At 42.9% G+C, this 20,576-nt stretch overlaps 1 protein-coding gene across 2 annotated transcripts in view; it reads right to left on the reverse strand.

Moving 5' to 3' along the window:
- Nucleotides 1–20,576, reverse strand: part of CHRNA7 (cholinergic receptor nicotinic alpha 7 subunit) — a 547,224-nt gene that overhangs the window by 47,793 nt on the left and 478,855 nt on the right. For both annotated transcript variants that reach the window (XM_073586951.1, XM_073586952.1), the window contains 2 exons: nt 3,998–4,165; nt 1,328–1,522 (listed from right to left, as the gene is read on the reverse strand). In XM_073586951.1, coding sequence (XP_073443052.1) covers nt 1,328–1,522; nt 3,998–4,165 — 363 coding nt within the window. The remainder of the gene's footprint in view (nt 1–1,327; nt 1,523–3,997; nt 4,166–20,576) is intronic.

Genomic DNA, 20,576 nt, shown 5'->3' on the forward strand with positions numbered 1-20,576 from the left:
CGAAGTGTCAATCACTAGCACCCCTCCCTCCAACAAGCAGAAAGCTGTTAATGCTGGAGAGCGATGCAATTCCTGAAGTAAAAATGAGACAACACCTTTATCATTGGAATTAAATTAACTACCATATTTTGCGGATTATAAGATGAACCGGACCACCGGAAATTTCTTTTTGTTAAGTAAAATGGTGGTGCGTCTTTTATTCCCTTTTGAAGATAGCATTCCTGGGGGCCGTTTTGGTGAAGTAGGGTCACAGGAGGCAGGGTTGCTGCTTCAGGAGGTCAGCAGTGGCAGTAGCGGGGCGATGCTGTGGTGCCTTGGATCTGAGAAGGTGTCCGCACCAGTCAATGGAGTCCATTTTTTCTATGATATCTCTACAGTGGGTTTTGGGAAAATGGCCACCGGAGGTGTCACATGTGCAGATTGAGATTTTGCATGCACCGCCTCCAGCAGCCATTTTCACGAAGCCCACAGCAGAGATATCATAGGGAAATGGACTCTGTTCACCAGTGATAACACTTTCTGAGGTCCTAAGCACCTCAGCAAGGCAATTCTCTTTCCATCGCCGGCCTCCTGAAGCAGCTACTGTGCCTACTGTTACCCCGCTGGCCCCCAGTAAGCTCATATCGTATTATAAGATGCTCCCCCCTTAGCCACCCAAATTTAGAGGACAAAAAGTGCATCTTATAATCCGAAAAATACGTTATATATTTTAAAATAACATGTCCTGGTCTTTGTAAGTATTGCATATGCCAATAGATCCACTGTAAAAAATGCTTGTGTAAACTGAATTCTCAGTTTAGAAACCCAATCAGTGAAGTGAATACATTACAAACTTTTAGTAATCATTGCACTCTAACTAAGAGCAATTTACTTAATGTACACAGCACTTCTAATATTGGCTTCTAGGGGTGACATATCATTCTAGAAGAGAAAAAATGCCTACTTCTGAATGTTTCTGCTTGAAATCCTAATCATTTTGTGTTACTCCCAACCCAAGATTTTGATAGTGAAAACCTGGCTGCCCGTCAGAGTACATAAAACGATTTCCAGTATAAAATATATCCCTATATGCCATACAAACTACTGGCATCTTTACTGATGTATATACAAAAATGAATGTTGGTTTAAAAAACTATTCGACTCTCACATCTAAAGGATGCCTTGCAATGAAGCATCCTGAATAATAATGCATGTGACTGCTGCTTCTAACTGCATAATAGCTCTGCTTTCTGTATAAAGTCTTTTTTTTTAATTTAAATATGAACTGTCTAAACTTTGCAGATCCTATGAAAGTCAAAGCTGCTTTTTCCAGTAACTGCATGTTTACCAAGTGAGATCTTCTCTCCTGAGTCTGCAGGAAGAAGGAACACGAGCAAGGCAAGCGCAGAAATCAGAACACAAGGAATAAGAAGGTTCAGTCCATAATATAATGTCCTCCGTCTCATTGTAATGGTAAATGTCACATCTGGATATGGCTCTTTACAGCATCCATAAAAACTCTCACTCCGTTTTCCTGGTACTCCTGAAGAGAAAATACATTTCTTTGTCACTTTTTCTGTAATTCCATGAAATATTAATCAGCATATTAATATAGAAATGCACCTGAAAATGTAAGCAACTTATTACAAAGAATGACAGAGTGTTAACTAAGCTTTCCTTGCCCATGGCAAAGGGTCACTTCATTGCCCTGTGTATAAATACCCTAACAGAAAATATATAGCTTCTGGGGTCCCCCTACCTAGCATCTGACACTATCTTCTTGCTTCAATGCAGAAAGGTAAGTCAATGGGTTAATTCAGAGCCATAATAGGCCAGTATAACTTTTTTTTTTGTTTACAGCGTTTACAGAATCAGGTTAATTATTTTAATAGACCTTTCTGAATATGGCGATACCACATATGTAAAAAATTTTTAGTTTTTTATTATCATTGTTTTTAACATGGGAAAAGATGATTATTTGAACTTTTATGCATTTTTTTTCATATTCTTTTTGCTTTTCAATGTTCTTAATAGTTTCCTTAGGGGACTCGAAGCTGAGATCGTCTAACTGCATGCATTATATAAAGCAATGCCATAGCGTCATGGTCTCCTTTGAAACCCGAGCACAGGAAGGGATTCAAATGAGTTTTGTAATGACAAGCACAGAGGTCTTCAACAGACCCCTTGAAGACATAGCAACAAATTGGTGACCCGTGATCAGTAGTGCTGACCATTCCGATACTGCAAATATCGGGTATCGGCCGATATTCGTGGTATCGGAATTCCGATACTGAGTTCTGATACTTTTTGCATATCGAATACCGGAATCGGAAGTTCCCATAATGCTATGAGCCAGTTTGATTTGATTCTGCAAATGAGGAATCCTAAGAAGTGTGGGCACATCCTGTTAGGCATGTAGGCATGTTAACTAATGGCATGGCTGTGATTGGCTGTGAGCAGACCACCCAGCTGCTCCTCCCCCAGACACACACTGAACAGTGATCTATGGAAAGTGAAACTAGTGAGGGAGGAGGAAACGACCAGTTCTCAGTTCAATGCCAGAACACCCCCCCCGGACGTTTATCTTAGAAGCAAGAGATGATATCTTGGAAACCATGCAGACTAGACACAGAAGGTAAATTACTTATTGTCAGCATTCTGCAGCCTAGATATGCACTGAGATTATGTGAAAAGCCCGGACAACCTGTTCTGTTATGTATTTCCGCCAAGTTTGATCGCCCGCCAGGGCTGGTAGGGTACTCGGTACCGGGCCCGTTGGTTTCAATGGAAGATGTCACGGTAGCTGTGACCCGGTCCGTGGCCCTGGACATCCATTGTAAAAGGGAAATGTTGAACGTGTGGACGATGATTAAAGTTTATGAGTGAATGATTCGTGACGCCACCTGTGGTGTTCGGCAATGAAGATGTTAAGCCGACGCTGCAGACAGATCCTCTGGGACAGATGGTGTGGTGCAGCAATGATGTTGTGGCCCTCCACAGGTAGGGCTGTAGTCCCAGGGCAGTGTAGATGGAGAGGTAGTGAAGAGACGCAGATGGTGCAGTGCCAGGCACAGAGATGTAGCAGTGCTGAGTGTGTTGGCGCAGGAATCACTGGAGGACACCAGGGCATGTACTGTAGTTCCAAAGCTTTACTCACAGTCTGTCGTGCATACAGGTGCCCGCATCCGTGCCGTGTCCTCCGGGTCAGGGGCTCAGTCAACCTCCAAGCTAGATGAAGCACTCCGTTCTAACACTCCGCCAACATGTGCCTTTTCTGAACGTCTCCCTCTATTGCTACACAACCCCTTTAACATAGTCAATATCTTTGTAACTCCAAATGTTTTAAAAAAAAAATTAATTCCTGCTATTCCATTTGATTGGGCTAAACCTCTATGCCTTTAATGTCTCCTCCACCTCCCCCAATACATTCTACATTATTCTTAGTTGTTTTCCTTCATGTAGAATTAACCAACAAGGAAAGAAAGGGTTTATTTTAATTCCGATATTTCTGTCCCATTGACTTGCATTGGTTTCCGGTATCGGAATCGGCGCTATCCAATACTTTTTGGGTATCGGTCCGATCCAATCCGATCCGATATTTGCCGATATCGGAAGGTATCGCTCAACACTAGTGATCAGGTCACAGGCGCTGATATGCACATGGAATGACGTGCCCCTGTGTCAGCTCATCTTAAATGCTGCTGTCAGAGTTTGACAAGGGCATTTAACAGGTTAACAATCGCGAGTAGAGCTCCGCTCCACATGTGATTGTTAGAGGCCGGTCATAACCATAAAACACAGCCATCACCAGCCTAGTATGGGATGGCTTGCGACTTGCACCGAACATGTACGGCAAATGCCGTGAAGATGTTAAAGGATATTGACTGTCAAGAGTTATACAACTAGGAGTAAATGGCAGAGCACATAATATGATGAATAAGGGTGTTGCGCAAACACCTACCCAGAGATAAATTCAGACAGAAAGACATTATAGTGATATTTGTAATTCAACACATACCAACAAGATCCCACTCTCCATTAGAGATATACTCAGAAATGTCTGCTTCTTTCATCTGTAGGTCAAGGGACCAACCCCCGTAAGTCCAAGATCCAAACTTTAGTTTACATTTCTGAATATCAAAAGGAAACCAACGAACATCTATATAGCAAGAGCTCTTGAATATTCCTAAGGACGGATAAAAGAAAAATAACATTGGGTTTTATGTCAAAACCTACATGACCAAATTATTACATATATGACTTTTAATCATACTTTATAAACCAGTGAAATCATTTCATAATAAAGATATGCACTGAGTTACAGATTCATGCTGCCTGAACCTTGGACAGCATGAATCAGAGATTGGCTTAGTTATTGCAGTTGTGACTATTTTTCCCTGAAAAGCAGCACTGATATAAATGAAACCTACTTTAATGCTCTCTGCCTCTACACATGGACTTAGGTAAACACATCTGAGCACTGGCTGACAGAGACAAAAAAGAGCTCCTTGTGAAAGAATATATGGGCCCTTTCCAGCTCAAGAGCTCTAAAAATGCAAAATTGCACCTGCTTTGGAGGTAAAAATGGGCCCCTTTTCACGCTAGTGCCCCTGGACATCAGTACAGGTTGCACTAACGATATGTCCGTCCCTGCGTCTATAGGAGTAGGGTGCAGAGAAGCTACCAGGAACCTGCCTTTTGGATGAGTAATCCCAGATCACATAGGACCTGGATGGCTTTTAAAATCATATTTTTTCTGAATTGCAAAATTGTTTGGAGTAAGGCATACACAAATGCAATAACACAGCCGGTCTCTGATTCATGCTTCCTAAACCTAAATAAGGCACATTTAATTTAGCTGATGCACAAATGTATTATTGATTATCTCCAAAAAGAAGGGATATGTGCACCCCACTGTTGAAAAGTGTCTGAAAAGACGGATTTAGTGAGTCTAAAAATGTAAAGATGTAAAAATCTTCAAAAAAAATTCTTCCAATTTTTTTCACCCAAAGAAAACAGGAAGAAAAGTACAACACACTGCAAATGCAATACTGTATTTGTTTGTCTGAGCTTGAAGCGGCTGTCTGGGGCATAAAAAGTGATGATAATCTATACTTTGATTAGATGTTAATGACCTATCCTGTGAGGGTGCTATAATGTACCAATCATATGTTCCCAGTGCCAGTGATGGGCGAAGTGCTCAGTTGTGGAGCTGCACAGCACAACTATGTCACTGGTATAGTGTCGAAGGTGTACAAGGTGGATCGACACCAGGATAACGCAAGCAGATTAAACAATTAAAAAATAGAATAAATCCAGATTGAAAAAATAAACTATGGAGTTTGTATGTTCTCCCCGTGTTTGTGTGGATTTCCTCCAGGTACTTCGGTTTCCTTCCACATTCCAAAGACATACTGATAGGGAACTTAGATTATGAGCCCCATCGGGGACAGTGCCAATAATGTCTGTAAAGCAGAAATAATGGCGCTATATAACTGAGTAAAATAAATAAATAAACAAAAAAAAGTGAAGAAATACAAATATCAAAAATCCATAAGGAACAAATCCTGTAAAAAAAAAACATTTGATTTATAATTGGAGTGCGCACGGAGGTGCTAAAGAATCAAAGAGTGGTAGAGTTGGAAGGGACCTCTTGGGTCATCTGGTCCAACCTTCTAATCAAGACAGGATTTACTAAATCATTCCAGACAGATGTCTGTCTGTTTTTAGGCTTCCATTGAAGGAGAACTCACAACCACTCATGCCAGCCTGTTCCATTTGTTGATCGTTCCATTGCTTCTAGTCTTTCCTTGAGCAAATGAGAATATACAGGTGCTTCTCACAAAATTAGCATCAAAAAGTTAAAGTATTTCAGTTCTACAATACAAAAGGTGAAACTTACATATTATATAGAGTCATTACAAACAGAGTGATCTATTTCAAGTGTTTATTTCTGTCAATGTTGATGATTATGGCTTACAGCCACTGAAAATACAAAAGTTTTTATCTCAGTAAAATGCAATACTTTATAACACAAGATTGAAAATGATTTTAAAATCCGAAATGTTGGCCTACTGAAATGTGTGTTCAGTAAATGTGCTTAATACTTGGTAAGGGCTCCTTTTGCATCAATTACTGCATCAATGCGGTGTGGCATGGAGGCGATCTGCCTGTGGCACTGCTGAGGTATTATGGAAGCCCAGGTTGCTTTGATAGCAGCCTTCAGCTCATTTGCATTGTTGGGTCTGGTGTCTCTCATCTTCCTCTTGGCAATACCCCATAGATTTTCAATTGGGTTAAGATCAGGCGAGTTTGCTGGCCAATCAAGCACAGTGATACTGTTGTTTTTAAACCAGTTATTAGTACTTTTCATCTGAAAACAACACATTGGACCACTGAGCAACAGTCCAGTTCTTTTTCTCCTTGGCCAGGTAAGATGCTTCTGACATTGTCTATTTGTCATGAGTGGCTTGACACAATGAATGCGACACTTGTAGCCCATGTCCGGGATATATCTATGTGTGGTGACTCTTGAAACAATGATTCCAGCAGCAGTCCACTCCTTGTGAATCTCCCACAAATTTTTGAATGGTCTTTTCTTAACAATCATTTCAAGGCTGCGGTTATCCCAGTTGCTTGCTCACCTTTTTCTACCAAATATTTTCCTTCCACTTAACTTTTCATTAATATGCTTGGATACAGCCAGCTTCTTTAGCAATGACCTTTTGTGGCTTACCCTCCTTGTGGAGTGTGTTAATGACTGCCTTCTGGACATCTGTTAAGTCAGCAGTCTTCCGCATTATTGTGGAGCCTACTGAAACAGACCTAAGGCCCCTTTACATTTAGCGATGCACCAGCGATCCCGACCACAATACGACCCGGTCAGGATCGCTGGTGCATTGCTAAGTGGTCGCTAGTGAGCTGCCACACAGGCAGATCTCACTGCGATGCAGCAGCGATACAGCGGTCATTACTTACCTTTCACACGAGGCGATTCTGACGTCCTCCCGTCCACACGTCGCTCGTCAGCGCCAGCAGGAAGCCCAGCAGGAAGCGCCCAACGAGAAATGGAGCTGCGCGATCTCACGTGATCAGCGACAGACAGCGGGGGAGCCGGTCAGAGGTAAGTATCACACATAGCGATATCTCTAGCGATGTCACTGCTGCGTCACCAAATCGGTGATGCTTTAGCGATATTGCTTTCGATATCGCTATGTGTAAAACCCCCTTAAGGGACCTTTTTAAACGCTTAGGAAGCCTTTGCAGGTGTTTTTTGTTAACCTCTTCCCAACTGCCCACAGTAGATAAACGTTGGCGCTTGCTGGGCTTTGTGCAGCGCCGACGTTTTTGTGCCCCCCGGGACCCCCACATACCTTACAACGCGGGGATCCCGGTGCACAATGCATGCTGGGACCCCCGACGTCATCGAGACCTGATTGGTTCAGGTCCTGATGACGTCAGCGTCACAGCAGCCAATGGGAGCGATCGCTGGGAAAGCTGCTTGTTTCCCGGCGATCTCACTCATTGTAACGCGGCTTCTCCTCTGATCTAACACTGACAGATGATCAGAGGTGAAGCAGCGTTACTGTGTAACTAGATCGCTGCCTGGCACAGCTGTGCCAGGCAGCGATCTTGTCACACAGTAACGCTGCTTCTCCTCTGATCATCTGTCATTGTGAGATCAGAGGAGAAGTCGCGTTATTATGTGCCAGGCAGCGATCTTGTCAAATAGTAACACTGCTTCTCCTCTGATCATCTGTCAGTGTGAGATCAGAGGAGAAGTGGCGTTACTATGAGTCAGATCGCAGGGCAGCAATCTTGTCACAAAAATAAAAAAAGTAAAAAAAAAAAAACAGCAGGTACACGGGCTAGGGCTAGGGTTAGGGTTAGGGTTAGGGCTAGGGCTAGGGCTAGGGTTAGGGTTAGGGTTAGGGCTAGGGTTAGGGCTAGGGCTGGGATTAAGGTTATGGGTGTGTTGGTGTTAGGTTTTTGGTTAGGGTTATGGTTAGGGCTGAGATTAGGGTTAGGGGTGTGTTGCGGTTAGGGTTGGAATTAGAATTGGGGGTTTCCACTGTTTAGGTACATCAGGGGCTCTGTAAATGCAATATGACGCCCGCAGACCATTCCATCAAAGTCTGCATTCCAGAACGTCACTACTTCCCTTCCGAGCCCCACCGTGTGCCCAAACAGTAGTTTTCTCCCACATATGGGGCACCAGCGTACTCAGGACAAATTGGACAACAACTCTTAGGGTCCAATTTCTCATGTTACCCTTGTGAAAATAAAAATTGGGGGCTAAAAGATCATTTTTGTGGAAAAAAAATGATTTTTTTATTTTCACGCCTCTACATTATAAACTTTACTGAAACACTTGGGGGTTCAAAGTGCTCACCACACATCTAGATAAGTTCCTTGGGGGGTCTAGTTTCCAAAATCGGGTCACTTGTGGGGGGGTTTCCACTGTTTAGGTACATCAGGGGCTCTGCAAACGCGACATGACAGCCGCAGACCATTCCATCAAAGTCTGCATTTCAGAACGTCACTACTTCCCTTCCGAGCCCCACCGTGTGCTCAAACAGTAGTTTTCTCCCACATATGGGGTACTACCGTACTCAGGACAAATTGGACAACTCTTAGGGTTCAATTTCTCCTGTTACCTTTGTGAAAATAAAAATTGGGGGCTAAAAGATCATTTTTGTGGAAAAAAAATGATTTTTTTATTTTCACGCCTCTACATTATAAACTTTACTGAAACACTTGGGGGTTCAAAGTGCTCACCACACATCTAGATAAGTTCCTTGGGGGGTCTAGTTTCCAAAATGGGGTCACTTGTGGGGGATTTCCACTGTTTAGGTACATCAGGGGCTCTGCAAACGCGACATGACAGCCGCAGACCATTCCATCAAAGTCTGCATTTCAGAACGTCACTACTTCCCTTCCAAGCCCCACCGTGTGCCCAAACAGTAGTTTTCTCCCACATATAGGGTACCAACGTACTCAGGACAAATTGGACAACAACTTTTGGGGTCCAATTTCTCCTGTTACTCTTGGGAAAATAAAAATTGGAGGCTAAAAGATCATTTTTGTGGAAAAAAAATGATTTTTTTTATTTTCACGGCTCTACATTATAAACTTTAGTGAAACACTTGGGGGGTTCAAAGTGCTCACCACACATCTAGATAAGTCCCTTGGGGGGGTCTAATTTCCAAAATGGGGTCACTTGTGGGGGGTTTCCACTGTTTAGGTACATCAGGGGCTCTCCAAATGCGACATGGCATCCGATCTCAATTCCAGCCAATTCTGCATTGAAAAAGTCAAACGGCACTCCTTCCGTTCTGAGCTCTGCCGTGTGCTCAAACAGTGGTTTAGCCCCACATACGGGGTATTGGCGTATTCAGGAGAAATTGCACAAAAAATTTTGTGGTTCATTTTCTCTTTTTACACTTGTAAAAATAAAAAAAATGGTTTTGAAGTAAAATGTTTGTGAAAAAAAGTTAAATGTTTATTTTTTCCTTCCATATTCCATTCATTCATGTGAAGCACCTGAAGGGTTAATAAACTTCTTGAATGTGGTTTTGAGTACATGGAGAGGTGCAGTTTTTAGAATGGTGTCACTTTTGGGTATTTTCTGTCATATTGACCCCCCAAACTCACTTCAAATGTGAGGTGGTCCCTAAAAAAAATGGTGTTGCAAATTTTGTTGTAAAAATGAGAAATCGCTGGTCAACTTTTAACCCTTATAACTTCCTAAAAAAAAAATTATGTTTCCAAAATTGTGCAGATGTAAAGTAGACATGTGGGAAATGTTATTTATTAACTATTTTGTGCGATATCACTCTCTGATTTAAGGGCATAAAAATTAAAAGTTTGAAAATTGCAAAATTTTCTAAATTTTCGCCAAATTTTGATTTTTTTAACAAATAAGCGCAGATCATATCTAAAAATTTTTACCACCATCATGAAGTACAATATGTCATGAGAAAACAGTGTCAGAATCAGTAGGATCCGTTGAAGCGTTCTAGAGTTATGACCTCATAAAGTGACACTGGTCAGAATTGAAAAAATTGGCCCGGTCACGAAGGCAAAAACAGGCTCGGGTGCGAAGGGGTTAATTATTCTAATTTACTGAGATAATGACTTTTGGGTTTTCATTGTCTGTAAGCCATTATCCTCAACATTAACATAAATAAACACTTGAAATAAGTCACTCTGTACAGTAATGCGTATGACTCTATATAATATATGAGTTTCACTTTTTGTATTGAAGAACTGAAATAAATTAACTTTTTGATTATATTTAAATTTTTTGAGAGGCACCTGTAGCTGATCCCTCTTAAGTTTGACAGCCCTTGAAATATTTGTAGACAGCTATATAGTCTCCTTTCAGACTTCTCTTTAGCAAGCTAAACAATCCCAAATACTCTAACCGTTCCTAATAGGACATTGTTTGCAGACTGGTCAACATTTTGGTCGCTCTTCTCTGAAATTGCTCAAATTTGTCTTTTTTAAGTTGTGCCCAAAACTGGACAAAGTATTTCAGATGAGGTCTAACCAAGGAGACGTAACGGGAGATAATTACTAGAGATGAGCAAACTTGTTTGGAAAACGCTTGCCAATCTCAAATTCGACAAGAATATAGAACCTAGTATAGACTCTAGGTGGCGCTAGTAACTGTAGAAAAGAGAGAGGAACACTTGCTTCAAATTAGGAACACACACCACCAATGTGATCAATAAAATATAAATAAATAATTAAAATTTGCGCTTAATAATGAACCCCTTTAGCTTGTAGTGAACTAAAAAATACACACAAATGAATTGGATTGCTCCAAGTTAGGTAGTTATTACCTTAAGGTGTAATCTGAGCGAATGTCTGGACTCCAGAGGACCAGTAAAGAGCGCTGTGTGTCTTGATGTGAAGTCAGATTGAATGATGTTTGCCAGATAAATGTGGGTTAATACCATGGCTCTTCAAGAGTGCTGTCCCGGCCGGTGACAGACACTCCATGCTCCTCTCTTCCAGCAGCATGCCGGCGTGTAGTGTGCACGATGTGAAGCTGTGGCATGAGATGAGTCAACAGGACCTTTGTGATGTCACCGGTCACGTGATAGATTACAGGGAGCACAGTGGACCAATTCTTCTCCGACTAGTTTCGGAAAAAACATGGTTTCCTTCATCAGGGATGGTCCAATGGAGGTCACCTTAAATATCTTCTGGTACAACCCTTAATTAAATCCAAATAATTCAACCTCACAGTTTAGCCCCTTTGGTGCAAGACTGTCCATATTAAAAATCCATTGACTCTCCATGCGGGACATTTGCTTAATTTAGTCTCCTTTTCTCCAACTTTTGCGCACAACTTGGAGACCTGTGATTGTTGTTCCCATAGGGGATCCCCTATGATATTCACAATAGTGTTTAAACAAGGATGTCCTAGGAATTATTTATTTACCGTATTTCTCGCTTCATAAGACGCACTTTTGCTCCCCCAAATTTTGGGGGAAAGTGGGGGGTGCGTCTTATAAAGCGAATCTGTGTGCTGCGGTGCTATAGAGTGGGGGGCAGCTCTGGAGTGGAGTCAGGGGGCTGGGGTGGGATGGATGGGGGCTGCAGAGACAGCAGGAGGTCCTGTGCTCCCGCTCATTAGGCTCATGCAATATTCACTGCACCCGCTGTCCATCACCTCTGTGCTGAAACAGCGCTGAGTTGGTAGACAGTGGAGCGGTACATATTACATGTGCCTACATTCTCCCCCCTGTCACTATAGACACTTACTGATGATCGCTCCAGCTCCCAGCTCCCCGTGGCTTTCCTGTGCTGAGTCTGCTGTCATTCTCCTCCTGCAGGGCGAGGGGCAGCAGCAGCTCATTCAGGCAGCTCATCGCTTCAGGACTTTGCATGATGTGACCAATAGGACCTGCAGTCATATGACTCCCAGTGTGCACTGCGAGTCACATGACCGTAGCTGAGCAGCTCCTATTGGTCACATCATGGAAGGTCCTACAAAGAGCTGCCTGAATGAGCTGCTGCTGCGTGTGCCCTGCAGGAGGAGGATGATAGCAGACTCAGCACAGACACAGGTAAGCCACGGGAGAGCTGGGAGCAGGAGTGATCATTAGTAGGTGAGTTAACTGTTTATTATTTTAGCATGTGCTTGCCAGCAGGGGGGAAATATAGGGATGGGGGCCATGTGTGACAGCAGGAGGAAATATAGGGATGGGGGGACAATGTGTGCCAGCAGGGGGGAAATATATGAACGAGGGGCCATGTGTGCCAGCAGGGGGGAATATAGGGATGGGGGGTCAATGTGTGCCATCAGGGGGGAATATATGGAGGGGGATAATGTGTGCCAGCAGGGGGGAATATATGGAGGGGGGGACAATGTGTGCCAGCAGGGGGGATTATAGGACCGGGGGGACAATGTGTGCCAGCATGGGGGGATAATGTGCGCCAGCAGGGGGGAACATAGTGATGGGGGGCTGTGTGAATACCAGCAGGGGGAATATAGGGACGGGGGCCATGTGCGTACCAGCAGGGAGGCATAGAGAGAGAGGGGGGCATGTGAGTACCAGCAGGGGGGCATATAGTGACAGGGGGGGCCATATCCAAGATAGGATGGGGGTGCTATGTGCCAGCACAAGGGGGCAATGTGCCACGAAGGGGGTTATATAGATACCAGGATGAGGGACATATATGGTATATAATTTGAAAGACTGACACTGGCATTATAAGACACACCTCCATTTAACATAAAAAAAAATTTTTTCTCTTTTTCTTCACCAAATTTGGGGGTGCGTCTTATAATCAGGTGCGTCTTATAAAGCGAAAAATACAGTATATTCCTAAGGTGCTCATTCACCTTTACTCATAATGGATTCTTTGTGCGTCCTATATAAACTGTGTTTCAAATTATTATGCAAAAAGAGTTTCGGAGTGATAAGGTTAGAATATTTTTGTTTGTCATTTAAACGCATTGATGGTGATGTGAGTCAGGGCTCTTTATATCACTGAAAGCAATTGCAGATACCTGTGCAAATTAGTTTGGCAGGTGAGTCCAAATAAAGGCAAGACTATTTAAGAAGGCTGTTCCACATTATTAAGCAGCCTACATTTTTTTCCAAAATGGGAAAGAAAAAGGATGTGTCGGCTGCTGAGAAGCAACAAATTGTGGAGTATTTAGGTCATGGCATGACTACAATCAACATTGCCAAGACACTTCATCGTGATCATCGCACAACCAAGAAGTATGTAGCTGATTCCCAGCACACACATGTGCGTGCTGATAAGGAAAAATTGAGGACTATTTCCAACACGCAATTGCATCAGGTTAAAAGAGCAGCCTTGTCATAGCAGCAGACAAGATTTTGAAGCTGCTGGTGCCTCCAACATCCCACGAACAACAAGATGTAGGGTCCTTCAGAGGTTTGCAGCTGTGCGTAAGCCATCCTGTCGACCACCTCTATCCACTGCACACAAGCAGAAACGGCTCCAGTGGGCCAAACGATACATGAAGACTGACTTCCAAACTGCTTTGTTCTCCGATGAGTGCCGTGCAATGCTCGATGGTCCAGATGGATGGAGTGGAGGATGGCTGGTTGATGGACACCCCATGAAAACACGGCTAAGGCGCCAACAAGGAGGAGGTGGAGTAATGTTTTGGGCTGGAATCATGGGGAGAGAGATTGTTGGCCCCTTTATGATCCCTGAAGGGGTAAAGATGAACTCCATAATCTATGTGGAGTTTCTAAAACAGCACTTCCTGCCATGGTTCAAGAGGAAGAACCGTGCTTTCCGCAGCAAGATCATTTTCATGCATGATAATGCACAATCTCATGCTGCAAATAACACATCTGCATCTCTGGCTGCTATGGGCATAAAAGAGGACAAACTTATGGTGTGGCCACCATCTTCCCCTGACCTCAACCCCATTGAGAACCTCTGGAACATCATCAAAAGGAGGGTCTATGATGGCGGGAGGCAGTTCACATCTAAGCAACAGCTCTGGGAGGGTATTCTGTCCACATGCAAAACAACTGAAGCACAAACCATCCAAAAACTGACAAATTCAATGGACGAGAGAGTTCAGAAGCTTCTTTCGAACAAGGGGTCCTATGTGCAAATGTAACATCACCTAGAATAAAGTTTTGACTTGAAAACTGTTTGATTTCATTTTGTAATAAGCTGATAATGCTTATAATTTCACAATTGACCAATTTTTTGTTCAAAATAAAAATAAAAAGGTTGAAAACTCTGCTGTGCATAATAATTTGGAACATGCATTTTGAGTGTTTCTTATTTTTAAAAATAAACTGTTTTCATAGGCAGTTTGTTCAAATACATTGCAATTATACTAGAATATTAGATGACTGGAAAATAACAATGACTGCAATTCATATGGGTAATTTAGAGAAAATACGAGGAAATATTTTTTGCATAATAATTTGGAACACAGTGTATATAGTTTATCACAGGGGCATCTTAATGAATAGATAACCCCTGCTGTGTTACACATAATGAAATCCTAGATTTTAAATATTTCATTTCCGTTAGATATGATAAACTGTTTTTGTGTTTTTAATGTTTTATAAATCCTGCAACCGCGGCATGGGTAATAGCCGGGTCTCTGACCAAAGGGACCAGATTGAGGTACTTTTCTTGGATTGACTATAGGTACTGTTGGTGCCACTAGATTCCCCAAATTCCTTGCCTTTCTACAGTATAAATGAATTTTGGCTCCACTGGTAATAGATCCCCTATGGTCTTATCTTCGCATAAAATCCCCCAGTATTTTTTTACAATTTTTCTCAGAATATAAGTATTTGCAGTGTACTGGGTTATGATTGGGAAATCATCATTCATATCATATTGTGAATCATGGTTATGTTTATCTTGGAGTAAGTTATCCCTTGGAATATTATTTATTTTTTCTCTTTCATCCAGAAGGAAATCCTCTCTATATCCTTTCCCCTTAAATTTATCCATTAGTGTATTTGTTTCATCTAAAAAATCTTGTTTTCGTGAACAATTTCTATGTGCTCGTATAAATTGACTCTTTGGGACATTGATGAGCCAAGTGGGTAAATGACAACTGTTCAGCAAAATATAGTTATTAGAGTCGGTTTATGATATGTTTTAGCGTGGATAGTTCCATTGTCTTTAAAAATATTAAGATCTAAAAAAAGTACCCCAATCTGGTCCCTTTGGTCAGAGACCCGGCTATTACCCATGCCGTAGTTGCAGGATTTGTAAAACATTAAAAACAGAAAAACAGTTTATCATATGCAACGGAAATGAAATATTTAAAATCCGGGATTTTATTACGTGTAACATAGCAGGGGTTATCTATTCATTAAGATGCCCCTGTGATAAACTATATATAGGACACACAAAGCATCCATTACGAGTAAGGGTGAATGAGCACCTTAGGAATATAAATAAAAAATTCCTAGGACATCCCTTGTCTAAACACTATTGCAAATATCATTGGGGAGCCCCTATGGGAACATCAATCACAGGTCTCCAAGTTGTGCACAAAAGTTGGAGAAAAGGAGACTAAATTAAGCAAATGTCCCGCATGGAGAGTCAGTGGATTTTTAATATGGACAGTCTTGCACCTAAGGAGTTAAACTGTGAGGTTGAATTATTTGGATTCAATTAAGGGTTGTACCAGAAGATATTTAAGGTGACCAATTCCTCCATTGGACCATCCCTGATGAAGGAAACCGTGTTTTTTCTGAAACTAGTCGGAGAGGAATTGGTCCATTGTGCTCCCTGTAATCTATCACGTGACCGGTGACATCACGAAGGTCCTGTTGGCTCATCTCACTTCACAGCTTCACATCGTGCACACTGCACACCGGCGCGCCACTGGAAGAGGTGAGCGTGGAGTGTCTATCACCGGCCGGGACAGCACTCTTGAAGAGCCGTGGTATTAACCCACATTTATCTGGCAAACATCATTCAATCTGACTTCACATCAAGACACACAGCGCTCTTTACTGGTCCTCTGGAGTCCAGACATTCGCTCAGATTACACCTTAAGGTAATAACTACCTAACTTGGAGCAATCCAATTCATTTGTGTGTACTTTTTAGTTCACTGCAAGGTAAAGGGGTTCATTATTAAGTGCAAATGTTAATGATTTAAGAATATAGAACATTTGGATTCATGTTCGGTTTCCCAAGCATTTTTCCTCAAGGTCAGCAAAATTCGGTCACAGTTCAGTAAATGATCGCGTTTCCACTAATGCTTTTGTTTGCACTAGGATAGTGGTGCTATATAATAATCGGGGGGATGTGTTTTATAATGGGTGCATGTGTGTTTAGATCAGAAGAGCTGCAGAGTGTAATTTTTTTTTTCTTTAATAACTTAATGTGTGTTCCGGCAGCCAATCAGAGCACAGAAACCATCCACAACATCAGGACACAAGGTCTTCTGATTTGTCGAGGTCACATGTCCCTGTCCATATAAAAAGCAGACATCTTGTCTTGCTGTTGCCATTTTCTCAGTGACACAGTTCAGAGAAACCGCTCCTGCTAATGCTGCTGCTGAAAGTGAACTTATCAGTTAGCTAGATAGGATCCTGTCCTTTTTTTAAAAAAAAAAATCGATTTTACAGCCTCTAAATAGGTTGTGCTAAAACTGTGTTGCAAGTCTCAGGAGTTCCCATTTGGTAATTTTATTTGCAATGAGAAAACAAAAGGCCAGGTTTCCTCTTAAAAATCGTTAGGCCTAATATAGGGGTTCAGCCAAGAGGCCCTATTTGCAAATCCAAATCGTTTGGGATAAAACTGTGTTGCAGTGAGAAATTAGAAGGCCACATTTCCTCTTAAAAATCGTTAGGCCTAATATAGCGGTTCAGCCAAGAGGCCCTCTTTGCTAATCCAAATCGTTTGGGATAAAACTTTGTTGAAGTGAGAAATCAGAAGTCCACATACAGTATCCTCTTAAAAATTGTTAGGCCTAATATAGGGGTTCAGCAGGAGGCAGTATTTGCTAATCCATATAGTTTGTAATAAAATTGTGGTGCATTGAGGAATCAAAAGGCCACATTTCCTCTTAAAAATCTTTAGACCTAATATAGGGGTTCAGCCAGGGGTCCCTATTTACTAATCTAAAAAGTTTGTGATAAAACTGTGTTGCAGTGAGGAATCAAAAGTCCATATTTCCTCTTAGGCTACTTTCACACATCAGGTTTTCGGCGTCAGGCGCGATCCGGCGTCGTGCCGGAACGCCGGATCCGGCAAATGTTTCGTAAAACCGGATGTGACGGATCCGGTTTTCTGCCGGATCCGTCTTTTTCTTGACAGACAAAACCGGATCCGTCTCATCCGGTTCATCCGTTTTTCTATCCGTTTTTCGACGGATTACGCCGGATCCGGTTTTTAAAATTGACCCTTGTGGCCTTCCGAACGGGATTGGCTACTGGAAAACTATATATAGCATGTTCCTACAGCCCTTCTTTGACAGGTTGTAGAGGAGAAAGTGCAGGTTGGAGAGAAGAGCAAGTTACTGGCAAAGATGGATGTTGTCATTGGAAATATTTTGAAGAATTTGGCGGATTTTATAGCGGAGGCGAATCGCTTGAGGGTGATTGTTCTGGAGAAGGAGAGAGCGAGACAGCAGCGCATCAGGCATCGTAGACGACGTTTGTGGATCCACCCCATCACAGCCAAGAGAATGACGCGTGGGGTCTATTCTACACTCTGCATGGACCTTCGACGAAACCCGGATAAATTTTTTGGATATGTTAGGATGAAAATGGAGAATTTTGATTACTTGGTGGAGCGCATTGCACACCTCATAAGAAAAGCGGACACCTATTGCCGCTTCTCTGTTTCACCCGCAGAGCGTCTGATGGTGACTTTAAGGTAAGCCACATTTATTGGATATGCTCGCATCAGAGCACACTTTCACTGCAATCTTGTTGGTGGTAGTTTGTATCTCCAAGTGTTATAGCTCAGTTTTGGTATGTAATGCTGTGATTTAAAACTAATTTATTGTTTTTTAATTCCCCACAGATTTCTTGCAACTGGAGAATCCCTTTCGTCACTGCATTTCCAGTACAGACTCGGGATTTCCACCATATCTGGAATAGTGAAGTACACATGCCGTGCACTGTGGGACTCCTTAGCTGAAGAGTTTTTACCAGAGCCCACAACAGAGAGGTGGATTGAAATTGCTGACAAGTTTCAACAGATATGTCAGTTTCCAAACTGCTTGGGCGCTGTGGACGGGAAACATATCCGCATTGTAAAGCCAGCTGGATCGGGATCGGAATATTTCAATTACAAGAAATATTTTTCAATTGTCCTCATGGCCATCGCTGACGCGGAATACAAATTTATTGCGGTTGATATTGGGGCCTATGGCCGCTCCAATGACTCTCAAGTTTTCAAACTGTCTGCCATGGGGCGTAAACTGTATGGAAACACCTTCCAGTTCCCACCACCTAGACCGCTGCCGCAAACATCTGGTCCACCTATGCCATTTGTCTGTGTAGGGGATGAAGCCTTCCAGCTGTCAGAACACCTTTTGAAACCGTACTCTAGCAGAGGATTGACAAGACCAAAACGCATTTTTAATTACCGCCTCACAAGAGCAAGAAGAATGGTTGAATGTACCTTTGGTATTCTGACAGCCAAATGGCGGGTCCTATTGACTGCGATCAACCTCAAGACAGAAACTGTGGACGAGGTGATCAAAGCGTGCGTGGTACTCCACAATTTTGTTATCTGCAAGGAACCCATTTCCATTGAGGACACCTCTGAAGAAACCACCTTGCAAGATTACCATGACATTACCACTAGAAGTTCTGTGACGGTTTAAGTAATGAGGGACAATTTTGCAATATACTTTATGTCACCTCAAGGCAGAGTACACTGGCAGGATGACAGAGTGTGAAAGATTTGTGCCCTAACCAAACTTGTGTACCTTCTGGACCAACAGTATATACCTTTGCCAACCAAAGTTGGCTATCTTGTCATGGTCTTACTATTTTTAGCTTTCGGCCACAGATGTGTACCTGGTTGTGTTTTATGCAAAGTATTTCACCTTTTAACAAAAGTTGTGTACATTGTTAGGAAATCACCAACAATAAACACAACTTTTTAGGTGAAATACTTTGCTTCAAACACAACCAGGAACACAACTGTGGCAAAAAGCTAAAATTTACCCAGAGTTATATACCTAGTTTTGAATACCATTTCACCTTTTAAATACCCTGTATTTAACCTTTTTCGCCGCAGAAAGAAATGACAGACAACCAGTGTAAAATAATTTAACTTTTATTGAAAAATGTTTTTTTTAGTAAACTTTTTTAAAATTTTAATAAACTTGTTTAATAAAGCTTTGAAACCATAAAACTGGTCATTTTTATTTAAATACACACATTATAAATCAGTGTAGTGTGTGGTGGAAATACTGCTGGAGGGGCTGCGGGACACTTCGACACTGGGAGTGTGGAGAGAGGACTGGGATCGTGGTGGGGAAGGAACAGTTAGAGGTGAAGGTGTGGAAAAAACTACAGAATGGGTGGACATGTGGGAAGCAGAAGAGGTGGTGGGTGGTGGAGTGGAGGGTTGGGCAGGGACTGTAGGAGCAGATGATGTTGATGGCAAGTTGTATGGGGAAGGAGTTTGGTACGGGGCAGGTTGCTGGAAGTGGGGAGATGTCTGGTACGGGGCAGGTTGCTGGAAGTGGGGAGATGTCTGGTACGGGGCAGGTTGCTGGAAGTGGGGAGATGTCTGGTACTGGGGAGGTTGCTGGTACTGGGGAGTTTGCAGGTACTGGGGAGGTTGCTGGTACTGGGGAGGTTGCTGGTACTGGGGAGGTTGCTGGTACTAGGGAGGTTGCTGGTGCTGTGGAGGTTGATGGTGCTGGGGAGGTGGATGGTGCTGGGGAGGTGGATGGTGCTGGGGAGGTGGATGGTATGTAATAGGAGGGGGAGGATGGAAAGTGGCTGGAGGGGGTGTAGATGTAATAGGAGGGGGAGGATGGAAAGTGGCTGGAGGGGGTGTAGATGTAATAGGAGGGGGAGGATGGAAAGTGGCTGGAGGGGGTGCAGGTGGAGGAACTACTGTGGTGGGAGGAGGAGGTTGGGAGGTAACTTGCTGGAGAGCAGCGTGGCATGAATGCATTACATGCATCTGCTGGGCAGGAGAGAGCGTTTCCATGCGCTCCACAACAGACCTGAAAAAGGTGTGGTTTGGCGAAGATCTTGCTTCTGAATGCATGGTTTGCAGAAGTGTCTTCACCTCCAGAATGCTGGAGTTGATCTGCTGATAGCCTGCGGAGATTTGCTCTGACAAGACTTTTAGACAGTTCTGGAAAGATGCATTCAGATGCAAGAACTCTGGCGCATAAGTCTTTTCCTGACCCCTCTGCCGCTGCCGCCCAGTACCCGCAGGTGTACTAGAGGTGGCAGGGGCAGAAGGGTGGGGTAAAGGGAAAGCGATCTCCTCACCAGCAGCTTCATGTAATGTAGGCGGCCACGATGCTCCTGTGCTGGTGGATGGGACAGATGGGTCGAATGTGTGGGAAGGCTGGGAAGGTGCAGATGTACCGGGGCGGTCGAAGTGTCCCTCGGTGCCGGTCTC

Source organism: Dendrobates tinctorius, unplaced genomic scaffold (assembly GCF_039654945.1).
Source record: "Dendrobates tinctorius isolate UK_male_01 unplaced genomic scaffold, ASM3965494v1 ptg000097l, whole genome shotgun sequence".
Lineage (NCBI taxonomy): Eukaryota > Metazoa > Chordata > Amphibia > Anura > Dendrobatidae > Dendrobates > Dendrobates tinctorius.